A 22,274-nucleotide genomic window follows, 5' to 3' on the forward strand; every position below is an offset into this window, starting at 1 on the left:
ATGGCTTTAAATTAAGGGGGGGTAGTTATAGGACGGATGTCAGGGGTAGGTTCTTTACCCAGAGGGTGGTGAGGGATTGGAATGCCCTGCCTGCTGCAGTTGTAAATGCGCCTAGTTTGGGGGCGTTTAAGAGATCCGTGGATAAGTTTATGGACGAAAAGGGATTGGTTTAGGTTAGTGGGTCATTGTTTTGTAACTGGTCGGCGCAACATCGTGGGCCGAAGGGCCTGTTCTGCGCTGTAATGTTCTATGTTCTATGTTCTATGTGGTCTGAGACTATTGTAAAATGTCAGTCATAAATATACAAACAAAACCAAGGAGCAAAGAACAGTACAGCACAGAAACAGGCCCTTTGGCCACTCAGCCTGCGCCGACACATGACACCTTTCTAAATTAAAGACCTTCTGTCTCTATGTGGTCCATATCCCTCTATTTCCTGCCCATTTATGTATATGTCAAGATGCCTCTTAAGTAGAACATAGAACATAGAACATTACAGCGCAGTACAGGCCCTTCGGCCCTCGATGTTGCGCCGATCTGTGAAACCAATCTAAATCCCATCTAACCTACACTATTCCAATATCATCCATATGCTTATCCAATGACCCTTTAAATGCCCTTAATGTTGATGAGTCCACTAGTATTGCACGCCCTTACTACTCTCTGAGTAAAGAACCTACCTCTGACATCTATCCTATATCTATCACCCCTCAATTTAAAGCTATGTTCCCCTCATACTAGCCATCTCAATCTGAGGAAAAAGGTTCACACTGTCCACTCTATGTAATCCTCTGACCATCTTGTATGCCTCTATTAAGTCACCTCTTAACCTTCTTCTCTCTAACGAAAACTGCCTCAAGTCACTCAGCCTTCCTGGTAAATCTTTTCTGCACCCTTTCCAATGCTTCCACATCCTTCCTATAATGCAGCGACCAGAACTGTATGCAATACAACAAGTGCGGCCGCACCAGAGTTTTATACAGATGCAACATGACCTCATGGCTCCAAAACTCAACCCCTCTACCAATAAAAGCTAACACACTGTACACCTTTTTAACAACCCTATCAACCTGGGTGCCAACTTTCAGGGATCTATGCACGTGGGCACCGAGATCTCTCTGCTCATCTACACTACCAAGTATCTTACCATTAGCCCAGTACTCTGTACTCCTGTTACTCCTTCCAAAATGAATCACTTCACACTTTTCCGCATTAAACTCCATTTGCCACCTCTCAGTCCAACCGTGCAGCTTATCTATGGCCCTCTGTAACCCGTAACATTCTTCTGCACTGTCCAAAACTCCACTGACTTTAGTGTCATCCGCAAATTTTCTAACCCATCCTTCTACGCCGTCATCCAGGTCATTTATAAAAATGACAAATGGCAGTGGCCCCAAAACAGATCCTTGCGGTACACCACTGGTAACTGAACTCCAGGTTGAATATTTCCCATCAACCACCACCCTCTGTCTTCTTTCAGCTATGATGTGGGTATGCCGGCGTTGGACTGGCGTAAACACAGTAAAAAGTCTGACAACACCAGGTTTTAGTCCAAACGATTTATTTGATAATAGACTCACAAGCTTTTGAGGTTTCCCTCTTCGTCACCTGACATCTTCCCAGTGTCCCACTCACAAGAGCTCAGAGTCTCGATATTATTTTCAATATCATGTTTCATTGATTTTTGATTTATCTTTCCTCCACTAACACTGAAAATGGATGGTATACCTGCTCACTTTGATGGAGCTGCATAATCCTGTGGTACAATGATGCTGGTGTGACAGGACTAGTTTTTGTAAAATTACCGATTATTGGTGAATTTTTTGTTTCACTCTGTTTTCAATAACCTTACATAATCCTAAGTGTGCTGATATGGTCTCACCTTCTTGTTTCAGGATGAATACTGGAGTAAATATATAGGTAAGTGATCATTTTGTTATATTCCTTTTCGTTCTAGTTCCTCTGCATGAGTTACCACTTAGTTGGCTAGCCTGTTTAGGAATGATTGGCCATGAACACAGGAACTGGGATACATCATTCAGCCCATCAAACCTGTTCCACCATTCAATTAGATCGTGGCCACTTTCTTGCACTATCGCCATATCCCTTGATGTAAGTAGTCTCCAGAAATCCGTCTTCAAAAGGTTCACCATCCTCAAAGTGAAGAAATTCTTCCTCACAGAATAGAAAGAATAGAATAGAAACACTACAGTGCAGAAAGAGTCCATTTGGCCCATCGAGTCTGCACCGACCACAATCTCACCCAGGTTCTACCCCCATATCCTTACATATTTACCCGCTAATCCCTCTAACCTACACATCTTAGTACACCAGGGGCAATTTTACCATGGTCAATCAACCTATCCTGCACATCTTTGGACTGTGGGAGGAAACCGGAGCACCCGGAGGAAACCCACACAGACATGAGGAGAATGTGCAAACTCCACACAGGCAGTGACCCAAGCCGGGAATTGAACCCAGGTCCCTGAAGCTGTAAAGCAGCAGTGCTAACCATCTCAATCTTAAATGGGTCCTGAGTCTACACTCACCAGCCTGGGGAAACATCTGATCTACATCCCCCATTTCACACTCTGGAAGAAATTTGAAAGTTCCAATGAGATCATCATTCATTCATAGGATCATAGAATCCCGACAGTACAGAAGGCCATTTGGCCCATTGAGTCTGCACCAACTCTCCGACAGAGCATCCCACTCAGGCCCTATACTCACAACCCAATGTATTTTCCCCTCTAGTACAGCGAATTTATACAGCTTTGGATGCAAAGGGGCAATTTAGCATGGCCAATCCACCTAACCTGCACATCTTTGGACTGTGAGAGGAAACCAGAACACCTGCAGGAAAACTCAAGCAGACATGGCGAGAACGTGCAAACTTCACACAGTCACCTGAGGCTGGAATTGAATCCAGGTCCCTGATGCTGTGAGGCAACAGTGTTAATCACTGTGCTACTGTGCAATCCTCCACTGTGTAGTCATAGAACAATAGTAAAGTTACATAGAACATAGAACATAGAACATTACAGCGCAGAACAGGCCCTTCGGCCCACGATGTTGCGCCGACCAGTTACAAAACAATGACCCACTAGCCTATACCAATCCCTTTTCGTCCATAAACCTATCCACGGATCTCTTAAACACCCCCAAACTAGGCGCATTTACAACTGCAGCAGGCAGGGCATTCCAATCCCTCACCACCCTCTGGGTAAAGAACCTACCCCTGACATCCGTCCTATAACTACCCCCCCTTAATTTAAAGCCATGCCCCCTCGTGCTAGATTTCTCCATCAGAGGAAAAAGGCTATCACTATCCACCCTATCTAAACCTCTAATCATCTTATATGTTTCAATAAGATCCCCTCTTAGCTGCCTTCTTTCCAGCGAAAACAACCCCAAATCCCTCAGCCTCTCCTCATTGGATCTCCCCTCCATACCAGGCACCATCCTGGTAAACCTCCTCTGCACCCTCTCCAAAGCCTCCACATCCTTCCTGTAATGTGGGGACCAGAACTGCACATAGTACTCCAAGTGCGGCCGCACCAGAGTTGTGTACAGTTGCAACATAACGCTGCGACTCCTAAATTCAATCCCCCTACCAATAAACGCCAAGACACCGTATGCCTTCTTAACAACCTTATCTACTTGATTCCCAACTTTCAGGGATCTATGTACACATACACCAAGATCCCTCTGCTCATCCACACTATTCAAAGTCCTCCCGTTAGCACAGAAGGAAGTCATTCAGTCAATCTTGTCCATGCCCGCTCAAGGACACCCAGGTGCACTTTCTAATCCCACCTTCCTGCACCCGGCCCATAGCACTGTAGCTTACAGCACTTAAGGTGCAGATCCACCACCATCAACTCAGGTAATGAACTCCAAACACCCATAGCCCTCTGCATTAAAAAAAAGGTTTTCTTTGTGTTCCTTCTACACCTTCTGCCACTTGTCTTGAATTATGTCCCCTGGTTCTAGAATTTTTCATCAGGGGGAAACAATTTTATCCTGCCCACTCTATATCTTCCCCTCATAATTCTGCCCCCTCAGTCAAATCAGCCTTTTTTGTTCCAAATGTTGTGAAATTAGTATTTGTAAAATTATTTTTAAAATGCTAAGAGGTGTAAAATTATATGGTCTGTTAAAAAAGGTAATTGCTTTTGCAATGCTTAGAGAGTTAAAAGATGCGAGTGTATGCTATACACAGACTGAAACATTGAATCGCGAGGCGAGGCAGCAGTGCTGCCAAGACAACAGGTTGTTTTCAAAGTTTGCCCAATCAGTTTAAACGAGGCATTTGAATAGCAGAGGCCTATCAGATTTGAATTTCATATTTTGATAACCTGTAAACCAATCCTATTGTGGGGATTTTGGTATGTCATCGGGGGTATAAGGACCAGCTCCAACCTCCAGAGAGCCAGGCATCCACTACCTCTCCCAGCACCTTCTTCTGCCGCAGTTCATAGCTTGAGAGAGGGAGAGAGAGAGAGAGACAGCCAACAACTGTCACTATCAGTGTAACAGCCACATTTATGTCTTAAAAGAAAGCCTCATCTAAATCGTAAAGGTACCAACAAAAAATAGTGAAAACAGAAGATAAAAAACACAGAAAATGTCGGAAGATAAAACCTGGTTATATTTTGAGGGTGACCAGAAATTCTATTTGTTAACAAGTGGGAACTGTATTTATATATAAAGCATTCCATTAGAATAGTGTTTTGTTTGGGTTGTTAATATTTTAGTTAACCTGTCCACTACTAGTTTGATGAATAAAGTGTTACTTATTGCCCTTACAGAGAATATCTCAGGTAGTTATTTTGATTTAACCACTAAAAGTTACTGAAGTGCAGATTTTACACCTTGTCACACACTCTTTAACAGGTTATGAAAGGAGGTACTTCTCTTTAAGTGGTTGAGTGTTAGTTTTCAGAGAGGAGATCAACCTGCCCCTTCATACCATGAGGAAAATAACCCCAATATATCCAATCTCTCCTCATTTCTAGCTCTGGCAACATTCTTGTGAACCTCATCTACACTCTTTCCAAAGCAATTGCATCCTCCCTGTAATGTGGTGACCAAGAACTGCACACAACACCCCAGTTGTGACCTCACCAGTGTTCTATACAATTCCAACATTATATTCTTACTTTTATATTCTAAACCTCTGCCAATGAAGGCCAGCATTCCATATACCTTCTTCACAACTTTGACTACTTGAATTGCTACTTTTAGGGACTTGTGTGCCCTTCAAAATTCTAAAGATTACAGGTCCATTGTCCTCTATCTCTCCTCATTAAACAATGTTGTCCTCCTGGGAATTAATCTAGTGAACATCCATTAGACTCCCTCAATGACAAGTATATTCTTCCTACCAACATCTCATCATTTAAGAAATACTTTACCTTTCTGTTTTTTACCAAAGTGGATAACTTCACGTTTATTCACATTATATTCCATCTGCCCTGTTCTTATCCATTCACTTAGTCTGTCCATGCTTCCTTACATCCACCTCACAACTCACATTCCCACCTAGTTTTGTTTCATCACTAAATTTGGAATTATTAAATTTGGTCTCCACATCCACACCATTTGTACAGATTGTAATCAGCTATGGCTGCAGGTCTGATCCTCTTGAAACTCCACTAGTCATAGCCTGCTGTCCCGAGAATTACTCATTTATCCCTGTTCTCTGTTTTCTGCCAATTAACTAATTCTCAATCAATACCGATATATTCCCCCCAGTGCTCTAATTTTAATAACAAACCTCTTGAGTGAGACTTTATCAAATACCTTCTGAAAATCTAAATGCACATCTACTGATTCTCATTTATCTTCAAAATAATAATTCTATAGATATATAAAAATGAAAAGATTAACAAGAACAAACATAGATCCATTGCAAGTGGAGTCAGAAGAATTTACAACAGTCAATAAGGAAATTCAGAGAAACTAAACAAATACTTTAAGCGGGATTCACCATGCAACCCACCACATGTGGGACGTGGCCAGCAGTGGGATCTTCTTGTCTTGCCATTGTCAATGAGATTTCCCATTGAATGCACCTCTTGTTGCCTATAAACCCATGGCAAATGGTGCACCGTTGGCAAGACCAGAAGATCCCGTTGGTGTTAACAGCCTTTGTGTTTGTCTTCATGAGGGGCATCCTAAAAATTTCCCAGACTAGGGATTAGTTGAACAAGGAACTGCAAGATGTTAATATTAGTTTTCTTTTAAATAGTATGTAGACAGATTAATGGGATTGAAAGTATAGAATCATAGAATCCCTACAGTGTAGAAGGAAGCCATTTGGCCTTCAAGCCTGCACCAACTACAACCCCACCCAGACCCTATTCCTGTAACCCCACTTATTTACCCTGCTAATTCCCTGACGCTACAGTTAATTTAGCATGGATAATCAACCAAACCCAAACATCTTTTGACTGCGGGAGGAAACTGGAGTACCCGGACTCTGGGAGAATGTGCAAGCTCCACACTGACAGTGACCTGAGGCCAGAATTGAACTTGGATCCCTGGCGCTGTGAGGCAGCAGTACTAACCACTGTGCCACTGTGCACCCCCTCCCCACCCCAGATTATCGACATCTCAGATTGTTGAAAGTGGCAATTTTAGAGATAGTGAATGTATAAACATAGAACATAGAACATAGAACATTACAGCGCAGAACAGGCCCTTCGGCCCACGATGTTGCACCGACCAGTTACAAAACAATGACCCACTAACCTAAACCAAACCCTTCTCGTCCATAAACCTATCCACGGATCTCTTAAACGCCCCCAAACTAGGCGCATTTACAACTGCAGCAGGCAGGGCATTCCAATCCCTCACCACCCTCTGGGTAAAGAACCTACCCCTGACATCCGTCCTATAACTACCACCCCTTAATTTAAAGCCATGCCCCCTCGTGCTAGATTTCTCCATCAGAGGAAAAAGGCTATCACTGTCCACCCTATCTAAACCTCTAATCATCTTATATGTTTCAATAAGGTCCCCTCTTAGCCGCCTTCTTTCCAGCGAAAACAACCCCAAATCCCTCAGCCTCTCCTCATAGGACCTCCCCTCCATACCAGGCAACATCCTGGTAAACCTCCTCTGCACCCTCTCCAAAGCCTCCACATCCTTCCTGTAATGTGGGGACCAGAACTGCACACAGTACTCCAAGTGTGGCCGCACCAGAGTTGTGTACAGTTGCAACATGAAATGATTGCCTTTAGTGATTGCCTTTCAAAATTCTATAGATTCCGAAATGGTTCCTACAGATTGAAAAGTGACAAATGTAACCCCCCCCCCCCACCCCGCCCCCCCCCCCATTTTAAAAAAGGAGGAATAGAAAAAATGAGGAACATCAGTAGTAGGAAACATACTGGAATCTATGATAAAAGATGAGATAACTGCATTTAGCAAATAATGCTAACATTGGGCAAAGTCAATAAATGTTTAAAAACATGATGGTTTCTTTGTAACCACTTTGCTAATATTGACTCTGTGATTAATTCTCCTTTGAGTTTCTCATTTTATTTGATTTTTTTTGATTTATTCAAAAGTAGAAATTATCCTTAGACAATCAGTATTAGTCCTCTATTTTCACCATTGTTAGTCATTCTGACTACTGAATGTAATTTTAATGTAAGGAAGACAAAACCTCCATTTCTACAGCACATTTCACAATGCCCAAATCACTTTACAGTCAATTAAATATTTCTGATTTTTAGTCACTGGTATAATATAGGAAATCAAATGGCAGACATACTTAAGGAGCTGAATGGTTTACTCTTGCTCCTAATATGTATGTTGCTACGCCATTAGATGGAAGAGATGAGCTGGACTAGATGGCATTTGTCACCATAATTATTTTATGATTATTTTGTGGAATCATGTCTGCAGCCCTGTTTATTTTGTTGCTAATGGAAGTTTAACAGGTTTTGTGCGATGAAATTGCCAGGTTAGGAGTTTGTGATGTGCTCATAGTGAATCAGTAATTTGTTTTACACTACTCAGGGTTCTCGAGATTTTTTTTCCATTGACTTAAATCTTGCTTTTTTTTAATCAAACTACCTATTATCCCATTCAGCCTAGGCACTTTTATGAGTCATTTGAGGTGTTGAAATGTTGTAATAAAGTTGTGTTGAGAGTAGATATTGAGAATGTTTGTAGTAAGAAGCAGCAATCATCAGAGTCTTCATATTTTCCAATTGAGAAAACACAGGCACCATTATGAATCATTCAGTCTTTGTGCTCTGGTCTCTTAAATATTGTGTTTCATAGAGAAACATAAGGGTTCCAATGCTTCTCATTGATAGTGAAGCCCCATGTCGTTCAATCATTCCACTTTGCTGCTCAGAAGTCATTTTATCTTTCTATCCTATGAGATTGCTGATAAGACAGAATCTAATTACACCCTCTTTAAGAAATAATTATCTCGAAAAATACAATGCACTCAGGCAAAAGAAAGTCTTCTACTTCTCCTACAGAATGCAAAGGATCTTATGCAATATATCTGGATTGCAAGTATTATATTCTCCTCCCCAGATATGAATTTAGTATAACTGTGTCCATATGTTACAATGTGCAGAACATGTTAATGAAGGTTGAGGCAGTTACCAAAATCAGCGTTACCATTTGCACAGTGTTATAAACAACAATGGGATATTCTGTCAGACTGGTAATACTGCATGATGCTGTTAAAGTAAAAGCTGTATTCACAGGTTTCTTTAATGGTCATGGTGAAATTACCTGTAGGATGCACATAACTATCGTTGCTGCATTTATCAGATGATGGAGGTGATTCTCCAAAAGTGCTGAATTGGTGGGAAAACTGTTCTAGATCATGACTGTTTTGTCAGTGCAGCTTTACACTCGAATCTCCCCACTGTGTACACTGCAGAGGTCACAATCGGAAATCTCATTAAAAACCCAGTGGTGGGGGGGGGCGGGGGGGATGCTATTTGCGCCAGGCTCTGACAGTTCCGGAACATTTTGCGTGCGCAGTGGTCCTGATCTCTCGGTCTTCCCGTTTGCTGATCAACTTGATCGCTGGCTAGCCCGGGACCCTGCAGTGCTGCACCTTCAACCCCACCCTCACCCACCCCCACAGCCTGATCACAGCCCCCACAGTGATTCCCAGGCTGGACTCAATCCCCCTGCCCCAGAGCAGTGTTCAGCAGTGTAGGCCCCTCCCACCCTCCCCCAGGGTCAGGCACCCACCCCTCCCCAGGAGGCAAAACTCTCCAGCCCACCATGATCACTGGCCTCCCTCCACCACGCAGTGTGGCAGTGGGGCCCACCACCGATTGTCCCAGGCCCCACCCGCAGTAGGCCCTGCTCCTGGTTGTTGAAGGTGAAGACATTGTGGTCCAGGATGAAGCGTATGAGTTGTAAAATTGCATCTGGAAACTGGCGGTTGTTGGTGTTGACACTGAGGCAGTTGCAGCAATGCCATCGTGTGGGTGATGCTGGTGTAGAGTGCTGAGACATCCATTGTGACGAGGAGTGGGCATTCAGCCTCTGATCTTCGGGTTCTCCAAAGCAGCCTTCATGACACACGACAGCGCAGAGTCGCTGAGCAGAGACTGATAGCCACGCTCCGCACACAATGAGGATGGCCTCAACCGGGACCTTGGGTTCATGTCGCATTATCTGTAACCCTCACAACTTGCCTGGACTTGCAAAATCTCACTAACTGTCTGAGGCCATACACATCTCCTTAACCTGTGCTTAGTGCTATCTCCAGTCACAATGTCTAGACATTTAAGACTTGATTAGCTGTGAGGACTCCCATTCCAACATTATGCTGTAAATTGAGTTTATATCTTTATATGCTGTTTGTGAATAGAACTCCCACTTACCTGATGAAGGAGCGGCACTCTGAAAGCATTTGCTACCAAATAAACCTGTTGGACTTTAACCTGGTGTTGTGAGACTTCTTACTGTGAACTATATAGAGTCACAGGTATCTACAGCACAGAACAGGCGTCTTCTGCCCATCGCAGCGTCATGTTGCAACTGTACACAACTCTGGTGCGGCCGCACTGGAGTACTGTGTGCAGTTCTGGTCCCACATTATAGGAAGGATGTGGAGGCTTTGGAGAGGGTGCAGAGGAGGTTTACCAGGATGTTGCCTGGTATGGAGGGGAGGTCCTATGAGGAGAGGCTGAGGGATTTGGGGTTGTTTTCGCTGGAAAGAAGGCGGCTAAGAGGGGATCTTATTGAAACATATAAGATGATTAGAGGTTTAGATAGGGTGGACAGTGATAGCCTTTTTCCTCTGATGGAGAAATCTAGCACGAGGGGGCATGGCTTTAAATTAAGGGGTGGTAGTTATAGGACGGATGTCAGGGGTAGGTTCTTTACCCAGAGGGTGGTGAGGGATTGGAATGCCCTGCCTGCTGCGGTTGTAAATGCGCCTAGTTTGGGGGCATTTAAGAGATCCGTGGATAGGTTTATGGACGAAAAGGGATTGGTTTAGGTTAGTGGGTCATTGTTTTTTAACTGGTCGGCGCAACATCGTGGGCCGAAGGGCCTGTTCTGCGCTGTAATGTTCTATGTTCTATGTTCTATGAATCTCTGCCAGTCAAAGGCAAACTATTCAACTATTCTACTGCCATTTTCAGCACTTGGCCCCTAGCCTTGTCTGCCTTTGCATCACAAGTACTTATCTAAATACTTGTTTAATGTTCTGAGGCTGTATGCCTCCACCATCCTTTCAGGAGTGAATTCCAAACTCCCAATTTCTTCTGGGTGAAAATATTTTCCTTGGTGAGGCTATGCCTGGAGAGGATTGTGCGCAGTTTTTAGTCTCCTCACCTAAGGAAAGGTATATTCTCCAGAGAGAGTGTGAAAAAAGGTTTGCCAAATTAATTCCAGGGATGGAGGAATCGTCCAATGAGGAAAGATTAAATAGACTGGGTTTAGAAGAATAAGAGTTGATCTTATTTAAATATAGACAGTTCTTAGAGGACTCTGCAGAGATGTTGCAGCAAGAAGCAGGAAGGATGTTTCCCCTTGTTGGGGTGTCTAGAACCAGTATACAGTCTCAGAATAAGAGGCAGGTTGTTCAGGACTGTGAGAGGAATCATAGAGTTGTAGAGCATGGAAACTGGCCCTTCATGCCCACGGAGCCCTCTTTTTTTAAAACCCCTAAAGCTAATCACAATTGCCCACATTTGGCCCATATTGCTCTTACCCATGTAATTGTTTAAATGCTTTTTAAAAAGAGGAAATTGCGGGTCGCCTAGTCGAGATGTTTGAATCGTTGATAGTCACAGGTGAGGTGCCTGAAGATTGGACAGTGACAAATATTGTGCCTTTATTTACAAAGGGGTGCAGGAGGAAGCCTGGGAACTGCAGGCCAGCGAGCCTCACATCCGTGATGGGTAAGTTGTTGGAAAGTATTTTGAGGAACAGTATCTACAGACATTTAGAGATTAGGAATGATTAGGGACAGTCAGCATGGCTTTGTGAGTGGAAAATCATGTGTCACAAATTTGATCGAGTTTTTTGAAGGGGTAACCAAGAAAATAGATGAGGGCAGTGCAGTTGATGTTGCCTACATAGACAAGGCCTTTGACAAGGCCTTGGTTGTTGCATGAAGTTAAATCTCATGGGATCCAGAGTGAGGTATCTAAATGGATACAAAATTGGCTTTTTGACGGAAGACAGAGGGTGGTTGTGGAGAGTTGTTTTTCAAACTGGAGGCCTGTGACCAATGGTTTGCCTCAGGGATCAGTGCTGGGTCCACGGTCATTTGTCATTTATATTAATGATTGGGAAAAGAATATAGGAGGCATGGTTAGTAAGTTTGCAGATGACACCAAGATTGGTGGCATAGTGGACAGTGAAGAAAGTTATCTCCAATTGCAATGGGATCTTGATCAATTTGGCCAGTGAGCTGACGAATGGCAGATGGAGTTTAATTTAGACAAATGTGAGGTGATGCATTTTTGTAGATTGAACCAGGGCAGGACTTACTCAGTTAATGGTAGGGCATTGGGGAGAGTTACAGAACAAAGAGATCTAGGAATACATGTTCATAGCTCCTTGAAAGTGAAGTCACAAGTAGACAGAGTGGTGAAGGAGGCATTTGGCATGTTTGGTTTCATCGGTCAGAATGTTGAATACAGGAGTTGGGACATCTTGTTGAAGTTGTACAAGATATTGATAAGGCCACACTTGGAATACTGTGTGCAGTTCTGGCCACACGATTATAGAGAGGATATTATGAAACTAGAAAGAGTGCAGAAAAGATTTATTAGGATGCTATCAGGACTTGATGGATTGAGTTATAAGAAGAGGCTAGATAGACTGGATCATTTTTATCTGGAGCGTAGAAGGCTGAGTGGTGATCTTACAGAGGTCTATAAAATAATGAGAGGCACAATTCAGCTAGACAGTCAATATCTTTTCCCAAAGATAGGGGAGTCTAAAACTAGAGGGCATAGATTTAAGGTGAGAGGGGAGAGATACAGAAGTGTTCAGGGGGGGCACTTTTTTCACACAGAGGCTGGTATCTGGAACAAGCTGCCAGAGGTAGTAGTAGAGGCAGGTACAATTTTGTCTTTTAAAAAGCATTTAGATAGTTACATGGGTATGATGAGTATAGAGGGATATGGGCCAAATGCGGACAACTGGGATTAGCTTAGGGGTTCTAAACAAAAAGGTGGCATGGACATCTTGGGCCAAAGGACCTGTTTCCATGCTGTAAACGTCTATGACTCTATGAAAAGACAAAATTGTATCCGCCTCTATGACTACCTCTGGCAGCTTGTTCGAGACACTCACCACCCTCTGAATGAAAAAATTGCCCTCTGGACACTTTTGCATCTCTTCCCTCTCACCATAAATCTACGCCCTCTAGTTTTAGACTCCCCTACCTTGGGAAAAGATATTGACTATCCAACTTGTCAATGTCCCTCATTATTTAATAGACCTCTATAAGATCACCCCTCAGCCTCCTACGCTCCAGAGAAAAATGCCCTGGTCTATCCTGCCTCCTCTTGCTCCAATTTCTTATGTTCTCATATCTATGCTACAGGGAAAGGGTAAGATTCCCCAGCCTCCCAGCTGTGTGTTTCCCATCAGTGGGACATGGCATGTTGTTTGCTAGTGGTGGAATTCCCATTGATGTTACTCCACACCGTGGGCGGGAGTATGCAGCTAGCTGGAGAATTCTGGCCAACATCTTCACAAAACTCCAGGAGGTTTGTCAAACATGATTTCCCTTACATGAAGCCATGTTGATTCTGCCCAATCGTATCATTATTTTCCAAATGTTCAGTTATCACATCCTTTATAATAAAAAAGAAACATATACAGTGCAGAAAGAGGCCATTCAGCCCAACAAGTCTGCACCACCAGGCCCTATCCCTACATATTTACCTGCTAATCCCTTTAATTTAGGCACCGTGGGGACCCTAAGGGGCAATTTAGCATGGCCAATTACCCTAACCTGCACATCTTTGGAATGTGGGAGAAAGCCAGATCACCTGAAAGAAACCCATGCAGACACAGGAAGAATGTGCAAACTCCACACAGACAGTGACCCAAGCCTGGAATTGAACCCAGGTCCTTAGAGCTGTGAAGCAGCAGTGCTAACCATTGTGCTACCGTGCCGCCCCCAAATACTGGGGAAACTCTGCAGGTCTGACATCAGCTGTGGAGAGAGTAACAGAATTAATGGGGTGATTCTCCCATAAGTGCTGAATTGGGAAGAAAACGACGTTTTTTCAGTTCAACTTCAGACCTGAATTCCCACACTGTGTGCAGTGCAAAAGTCACAATTGTGAATCTCATTAAAAACCTAAAACCCTTACGAGGAGCTTATTCACACCAGAGTCTGACAGCTCCAGTACTCTGCGCATGTGCAGTGGCCCCGATCTGTCAGTTTCCCCAAACACTGGCCAACCCGGGATCCTCACAGTGCTCCTCCTCTGACCAAGCTGCACAAGTATTCCTGGGCCAGTCCCAGCCACCCTGCCCCTCCCCTGCCAGTGTCCAACTACTCCCCCCCCACCCCTCCCCACCCCGATAGTGGAAATCCACCCCCCCCTCACCCAGGTAGACCAACCCATTGACCGGACCCCCCACCCACAACCAGCAGACCACCTCCCCCAGCCTGTCCCAATTGCTGGTCTCCTGCCCGCCCCAACCATCCCCAACGCACAGTGGCAGAGGGACAGCCCACACCTACTGTACAGGAGTACAGAGTATAGGGGCTAATGGAAGGACTCAGTAGTGTTGACGAGCAGAGAGATCTCAGTGTACATGTGCATAGCTCCCTGAAAGTTGGCATCCAGTTGGATAAGGTTGTTAAGAAGGCGTACGGTGTGTTAGCTTTTATTGGTAGAGGGATTGAGTTTCGGAGCCATGAGGTCATGTTGCAACTGTACTAAACTCTGGTGTGGCCACACTTGGAGTATTGCGTACAGTTCTGGTCGCCGCATTATAGGAAGGATGTGGAGGCGTTGGAAAGGGTGCAGTGGAGGTTTACCAGGATGTTGCCTGGTATGGTGGGAAGGTCTTATGAGGAAAGACTGAGGGACTTGAGGTTATTTTCATTGGAGAGAAGAAGGTTACGAGGTGACCTGATTGAGGCATACAAGATGATCAAAGGATTGGATAGGGTGGACAGTGAGAGCCTTTGACCTCGGATGGTGATGGCTAACACAAGGGGATATAGCTTTAAATTAAGGGGTGGTAATTATAGGATGGATGTCAGAGGTAGGTTCTTTACTCAGAGGGTAGTAAGGTCGTGGAATGCCCTGCCTGCAGCAGTTGTGGACTCGCCAACTTTAAGGGCGTTCAAATGGTCAGTGGATAGGCATATGGATAACATTGGAATAGTTGAGGTTAGAGGGTCATTAGATTGGTTCCACTGATCGGCGCAACATCGAGGGCCGAAGGGCCTGTACTGCGCTGTAATGTTCTATGACTATGTTCTACTAGACCCTGCCCACAATAGGCCCCGCTGCTCAACAACACCCACAATAGGCCCCATGCCCCGCTCCATTGCCTCTTTGGGCAATGCCACCTTGGCCCCACCCCCTTGACACTGCCGAATGCCCGGTATCCCCTTGGGCAGTGCCAGGGGGCACAGGCTGGCACTGTCAGAATGCCCATGCCCAGGGGCACCACCACACCACTCCCCCCCCCCAGCCCCCCCACCCCGACCGCCACCAAACACTCTGGGGGGGGCCCCAATTGCCCACTGCTTCACTCTGGCAGTGTGTCCTGCTAGTTCCCCACAAATGGGGAGCTACCCTAAATGCTGCCTGTGTTAAATATTCCTGATGGGGTGGGAGATGCTATCGGGCCTGGAGAATTTCATACTGGGTCCGATAATGAGATTTAAAATACATTAAAAAAAAGGTTTAAATGACTCATCTCTCTTCCTGCCGGTTTCCAATGCGGGCCGATTGCACCTGTTCTCTGGCTCTGGGAAGACGTGGATGCATTCTCAATGTATGCAATCCCAAAGTGCCAAAAAACGTGCTCGCTGGGATGGGAGAATCGCCCCAATGTCTCTTGTCCGTGTGACTCTTCTTCTGAAGAAGAGTTCCAGCACCTCCAGTATTTTGCTTTTATCGCATCCTTTATAATACAGTTTACTATTCTTCCTACTATTGCCACTAAACTCAAGGTCTGTAGTTCTCCATTTTCTCTCTTCTTAAACAGTGGGTAATATTTGCTACTTTCCAGTCTGTAGGAACCTTTCCAGAATCTATAGAATTTTGAAAGATAACCAACACATTCTTTATCTCTATATACACCTCTTCAAAACTCAGGGATGTAGCTCAGCTGCTTGAGGAATATTCAATTTAATTATATTTTTGAGCACTAGCTCTTCATTAGTGCTATTTTCTTTCAATTCCTCATTCTCACAAGCTCACCGCCATTCTGGGCGGTTTTCTGTATCTTCCTCCATGAAGACAGACACAGCATAATTGTTTAGTTGCTCCACCATTTCTCTATTCACTGTATCAATTCTCTGATCTCTGCCTGTATTGGACCCACATTTGGCCTTGCTAATCTTTTCTTTTTCACATCCTTAAAGAAGCTGTTACAGTTTGCCTTTATATTACCTGTTAGTTTGCGTTCATATTCTTTCTTTCTTCATCAGTTTCTTTGCCCTCCTTTTCTGGATTCTAAATTGTTCCTAATTCTCAGGCTTAACTTTCTTTTCTCATGTCCTTATAAGTCAATTCCTTTGATTTAATGCAACAGTTAATTTCTTTTGTTATGTTGTCTCAGCTTTTCTACTGGTTTTGGGGAATATTTATTTGTTGTAGACCACGTCATATTTCTTTAAAAACCAGCAATTTCCTCTCTACCTCAATTATTTTTATGTATTTTCCCAAAACACTCCTACCCTCAGGGAATGTGAGCATTACTGGGGTGAATTTCACAAATGCTTTTCAGATGAATGTTATATTGTTCTCTCTCACAGATGGGGATCAGTGTGAATCTAGTCCTTGCAGGCATGGTGGCTCCTGTCGCGATGGTGTTGAGCGGTATGAGTGCATCTGCCAACAGGGCTACAGAGGCATCAACTGTGAAGTTGGTAAGCTCCATGAGAGTGAACTGTTCATAACCAATCATTGAAAGTGGATTTATTTGCATAAGGTAGATGTTAAGGTTCGGAGGTGGAGATGAGGAGAGAGCGGTGAGAGTGGGGTGGAATTTTACAGCCTCACTTATCTCAAAACAGTAAAATCCAACCCAATGCCAACAGACTTTCCCATTGTTCACCCTCGCCTGCTCCAATTCCTGTGGTGGGTGGGGCGGTAAAATCTCTGTTAGGAGACGATGAGGTGGGGGAAGGGAGACAGGTCTGTGAGGAAGGTGTCCTCGTCAAATCCAGAGGAACACTCTTCCGGCTCCTTCTGAACCCACGTTGAAACTTAATGTGCCATTTAAAACTCACCTGGTCAGACGTCTCCTGAACCTTGGCAGGTTTGGCAGGGTGGAAAAGGTTTCACAGCAACCAATATTAAGAGGATTCATCTTTACATATGATAGAATCCCATCATTGCAGAAGGAGACCATTTAGCCCATCGAGTCTGCACCTTACCCATGCCCTTTCCCCATAACCTTACATATTTACCCCATTAACCTCCCTAAATTACACATCTTTAGACAATAAGGGACAATTTAGTATGGCCAATCTACCTAACCTACACTCCTTTGGACTGTGGACAAGAGGAGAATATGCAAACTCCACACAGACAGTCACTCAAGGGTGGAATTGAACCCGGGTCCATTAGTGATGCTAACTACTGTGCCACTCTGCAATTTTAACAGGTCACTTGATGAGATAAGGCTCCATGTAAGGAATTTATGGCAAGTAATGAATATATGGCAAACGAAATGGGGCCTTAGAGTTGCTTCCTGCTGGGACTGGCTGGAAGTAAGCAGATCTGCAACAAAGTGAAAGCTCCAAAGTTAATAAGAACAAAGAACAAAAACAGCCCGGGAAACAGGCCCTTCGGCCCAACGAGCCCGCGCCACCATCTCAACACCACCAGTGCACCTCTCCACCCACGACCCTTGCCTAATGTTTTATGGCCATCCACATTGAGGGAAACTGATTTAGGGACAATTTATTCCTGCCAATCAGCCTAACAGCACATCTTTGGGGTGTGGGAGGAAACCGGAGCACCCGGAGAAAACCCACGCAAGCACGGGGAGAATGCGCAAACTCCCACACACACTGGACCAAATCCATGTGTCTGCACAGCAATCAGCGATAGTCACTGAGCTGTTGCCTTGCCCAGTATCTTGTCCAGTTTAAGCACACAGTAACGACATGAAGCACTAGGCTAATCTCGAACAACCAAGAGCAGCCCCAGTACGACCCATCGCGTGTATGCCCCTCGTTGGACACGAGGCGGACCGACTTATAACCTGTGAATGAAAAGGGAGAAAAATGTGGGTGGGAGACCTGATTTTTGGATTAATGAGTGAGTTTCCACCTGGATTTCAGTCCCTCCCACCCCACTCACAACCACCAACCCCAAAATTAAGCCAACCTGGAGTTAAGTCTGTCTTGCTATGCCTGCTTCATGATTCATGTTTGGTGCCTTTCAGAAATCCCAAAGCTATGTAGTCTGGAAAACGGAGGCTGCCACCATTATTGTCGAGTCCAGCGAGAGCGTATCAAGTGTGCCTGTGTTGACGGCTTCGCACTTGGAATTGATGAAAAGTCATGTATTCCACAAGGTAGAAATGTAATATTTTATATACAACCTTTTCTTAAACTTTGCCTAGTTACAACATTCCTCATTGTTTTGAGGGGAGGGGATAAATAAGTTGCTTATGTCCCACTAGAACCAATCATGGAGCAATGATAGGAGGAGGACTAATCTACACAAAACTGAACAAGCTTGTGTTCTTCACAATGACCCTGTGGAAACATATGATACTGAGGAGGCTATACAGGGTGAATACTCAGAGGATGTTTCCCCCTGTGAGAGAATCTAGATCCTGGGGACGTGATATGAGAATAAAAGGTCTCCAATTTGTGACTAGGATGAGGATCTCTCAAAAGGATCTTTAATATTTGAATTCTCTCTCCCAGAGAGCAGTGGAGGCTGGGTCATTGACATTAGTCAAGGCTAAGTTAGACAGATACATAATCAACAGGGAAATCAAGAGTTGTGGGAGGAGGAGAGCACAGCTATATAGTCTACTCCTGCTCCTATTTGTTATGTTCTTACGTTCGTTAGATGTTAACTTGACACCTTAACTTATGAAGAAAGGTTAAACGGACAGGTCTTGTTTCCGCTGGAGTTTAGAAGACCGAGGGGTGACTTGATTGAAGTATATAAGATCCTGAACGGTTTTGACAAGGTGGACATTGAAAGGATGTTTCCTCCTGTGGTAAATCTGGAACCAAGAAGCACAGTTTTAAAATTAGGGATGATAGGACAGATGAGGAGAATTTTTTTTTGTTGGAACTCTCAGCCTCAGAAGGCAAGGAGAGGTCATTGAATATTTTGAAGGCAGAGGTAGATAGCTTGTTGTTAGGTAAAAATATCAAATGTGAACAGGGGCAGATGGTGTTCAGGTCAGAAACTCCAAAGTGTTTTTTGGAGCCCACCTGGATCATAGGTTTTGCCTCTTGAATTTGGCTAGGCATGATATGTTTCACTTCAGTTATGATTCAAATGACCCACTAGGGAGCTTTTATCAAACAAAGTTTATTTAAGAATATAGTTAATATGTTAATAAAGAAAATTAGCAAGAACTCTTATCAATTACAAGTAAGAAAGAAAACAACCACAATAATGTATAATCAATAACAAATATATCTTATGTCTATCAAACCAATCCTGTTGACAAAAAAACCATTTTCACAGGTTCAACAAAACAAAGACTAATGCTTATTTGATACTGGGCTTGAGAGCTTTGGATGAAATCTGAAGTTTTCTGGATAAACTCAGAATAGTTTGAAGTCAGAACAGCTTTCCAAAACACCAGGAGCTCTAGGCAAGTCACCAACAATGACAAATGGCAGATGGTGTTTAATTTAGACAAATGCAAGATGATGCATTTTGGTAGATTGAATCAGGGCAGGACTTACTCAGTTAAAGGTAGGGCATTGGGGAGAGTTACAGAACAAAGCGACCTAGGGGTACATGTTCATAGCTCCTTGAAAGTGGAATCACAGGTGGACAGAGTGGTGAAGAAGGTATTTGGCTTGGTTTCATCAGTCAGAACATTGAATACAGGAGTTGGGACATCTTGTTGAAGTTGTACAAGACACTGGCAAGGCCACACTTGGAACACTGTGTGCAATTCTGGTCACCCTATTATTGAAAGGATATTATTAAACAAGAAAGAATGCAGAAAAGGTTTACTAGGATGCTACAAGGACTTGATGGATTGAGTTATAAGGAGAGGCTGAATAGGCTAGGACTTTTTTCTCTGGAGCGTAGGAGGCTGAGGTGTGACCTTATAGAGGTCTATAAAATAATGAGAGGCATCAACAAGTTGGATCGTCAATATAATTTTCCAAAGGTAGAGAAGTCTAAAACTAGACACCATAGGTTTAAGGTGAGAGGGGAGAGACACAAAAGTGTCCAGAGGGGCACGTTTTTCACACAGAGGGTGGCGAGTATCTGGAATAAGCTGCCAGAGGTAATAGTAGAGGGAGGTACAATTTTATCTTTTAAAAAGCATTTAGATAGTTACATGCATACGATGAGTATAGAGGGATATGGGCCAAATGCAGGCAATTGGGACTAGGTTAGGGGTTTTAAAAAAAGGTGGCATGGACAAGTTGGGTCGAAGGTCTGTTTCCATGCTGTAAACCTCTATGACCCTATGACTCTAACTGCCGATTTCCTCCTTCAGAAAGACAAGACCTTGGTTTCACATGACTAGCAGAGCTTCCAAAAGCAGGGAAGAGACTTCTTTTCAGCTTAATGCCCCTTCTAAAAGTAAAACTTAAACCACAGCTCCAAACTGAAAATGAAAAAAAAACTCGTATCACCTAACATGCCAGCCAGTCTTTTTCCCTAACAATGCAGAGTCTTAAATATCCAGTAAAAATTAACATAAAATAAAAAAGTAGCAACAAAAGGACATCGCCAGTCAAATAATGACAGCAGCTAAGGCTGTGAGCTAAGAAACACTGACTATTCCAAATAAAAACACTGACTATGAGGACTGCAGAGATTATGATTTATTTAAAAAATTTAAAGGTACACTAACATCACAATGGGAATGTGGAATTCAACGCAAACAGATCATTCAGCTCGAGGGGCCAAGTGGCCTACATTTGTTCCTACTCCATATGTTCATATTACCTCTCAATTTGTCTGTGAATTGGCAAAAAACAATCCTTTTTGTCATTCTCTAGCTCTGCTTTCAACAGGCTAACACAGACTATGACTGTCTCTCACATGGAGAGAACATAATGTCAGACTCCAGTCATGCCATGGCCAAGCTCCAAGTTTGTCATCCGCTTCCTGATACAAGTATTTTACTGTGCTCTTACCAAGTTGAAGAAGTGTTACATCTGTTATTGTCTTCACCAAAGCTGATCTTTCAAAGCAAGGTGTAAACTAATCTTCATACAATAAGATGGTTACGGTTGAGCAATAACATAGCATTAACCTGTGGGCAAGCATCCCTGTGTGCCAGTGGATATAGCTCTGGTCACAATTCCAAAAATCCTTCAAAATTATCAGACTTCTGTTTAAATCCCGTCGTGGAGCTCTATTTTACCATTGCTGGGCGGACTTGAATCTTGGAATGTTCTAGATTCAACTCTTAGACCCGTTCTCTGGCTCCTGCATATGCACTCTGCCTGCAAAACTCAGTGATTTCGAATTGTGCTGCACAAGCCTGTGGATGGGGTTTAATGCGCCTGAAACCGTGCAGCTCCTGTCGGCTCCAACTGCACACGCGCAGAAACAAAATGATAGAATAACGCGTCCCTACCACTTTGCTCCTGTGCCGGATAATGCCCCACCCTGGACAACATTACTGACCCCCTTATCCCCTCACTCATCTGCCACACAGAACAGTCCCAGGCTCCCCCCCCCCCCCCCCCCCCCCCACTGATCTCAGGCAGAGTGGCAATGGGCCCCCCCTTTCCCCCAGTGATCTCAAATAGAGTGGCAGCAGACCCCCTTTCCCCACAATGATCTCAGCCCGAGAAATCCACTCTCCCCCCCTATAAACATCAGGCAGGGTGATCGCTCTCATCACCCCGCCCCCCCGGACCCTCCTGCACAAAGCCCCCATCTCCTCCAGACTCTGATGGGTGTGTGACACCTCCCCCTCTCTCTCTCTCCTCTCTTCCCAGTACTGAGACACTGATCCACCAACCCCATCCTCCCTCCCCATCAGCACACCCCACTTGCCTTCCCCTCAGTGCGAACAAGCAAACTGTATGTAACTTGCTCGAACGTTCTGCCAAACTGCCTGCAGCTGCTCTGCCCTAAAGAGGAGCAGCTCCATTAAAAACACAAGAATGGACAGGCAGGAAGGCATTCCTGCACTAAATGCGTGCAGGACGAACCCCCCCCCGATTTTCTGAGAGCGACATGGGGAAGCTACTGGATGCACAAAGGTGAGGCAGGACACCCTCTTCCCCCCAAGAGGATGCAGACCAGAGGGGCTGATGGAAATGCGACCTGGAAGGAAGTCACCAGGGTACTGGCCCCCCCCCCCGCAAACCAGGAAGCAGGGCTGGAAAAAAACCTTATCCATGCAGCAAGGGTGAGTGCTGAATCTGA

At 44.3% G+C, this 22,274-nt stretch overlaps 1 protein-coding gene across 1 annotated transcript in view; it reads left to right on the plus strand.

Moving 5' to 3' along the window:
• LOC145352997 (coagulation factor X-like) overlaps nt 1–22,274 on the plus strand; it is an 87,223-nt gene that overhangs the window by 11,725 nt on the left and 53,224 nt on the right. The window contains exons 3-5 of the mRNA XM_080203310.1: nt 1,896–1,920; nt 16,475–16,588; nt 18,115–18,246. Of these exons, the coding sequence (XP_080059436.1) occupies nt 1,896–1,920; nt 16,475–16,588; nt 18,115–18,246 (271 nt within the window). The remainder of the gene's footprint in view (nt 1–1,895; nt 1,921–16,474; nt 16,589–18,114; nt 18,247–22,274) is intronic.

The sequence above is a fragment of the Carcharhinus amblyrhynchos genome, chromosome 15 (assembly GCF_965287045.1).
Source record: "Carcharhinus amblyrhynchos chromosome 15, sCarAmb.v2.hapA, whole genome shotgun sequence".
Taxonomy (NCBI): Eukaryota; Metazoa; Chordata; class Chondrichthyes; order Carcharhiniformes; family Carcharhinidae; genus Carcharhinus; species Carcharhinus amblyrhynchos.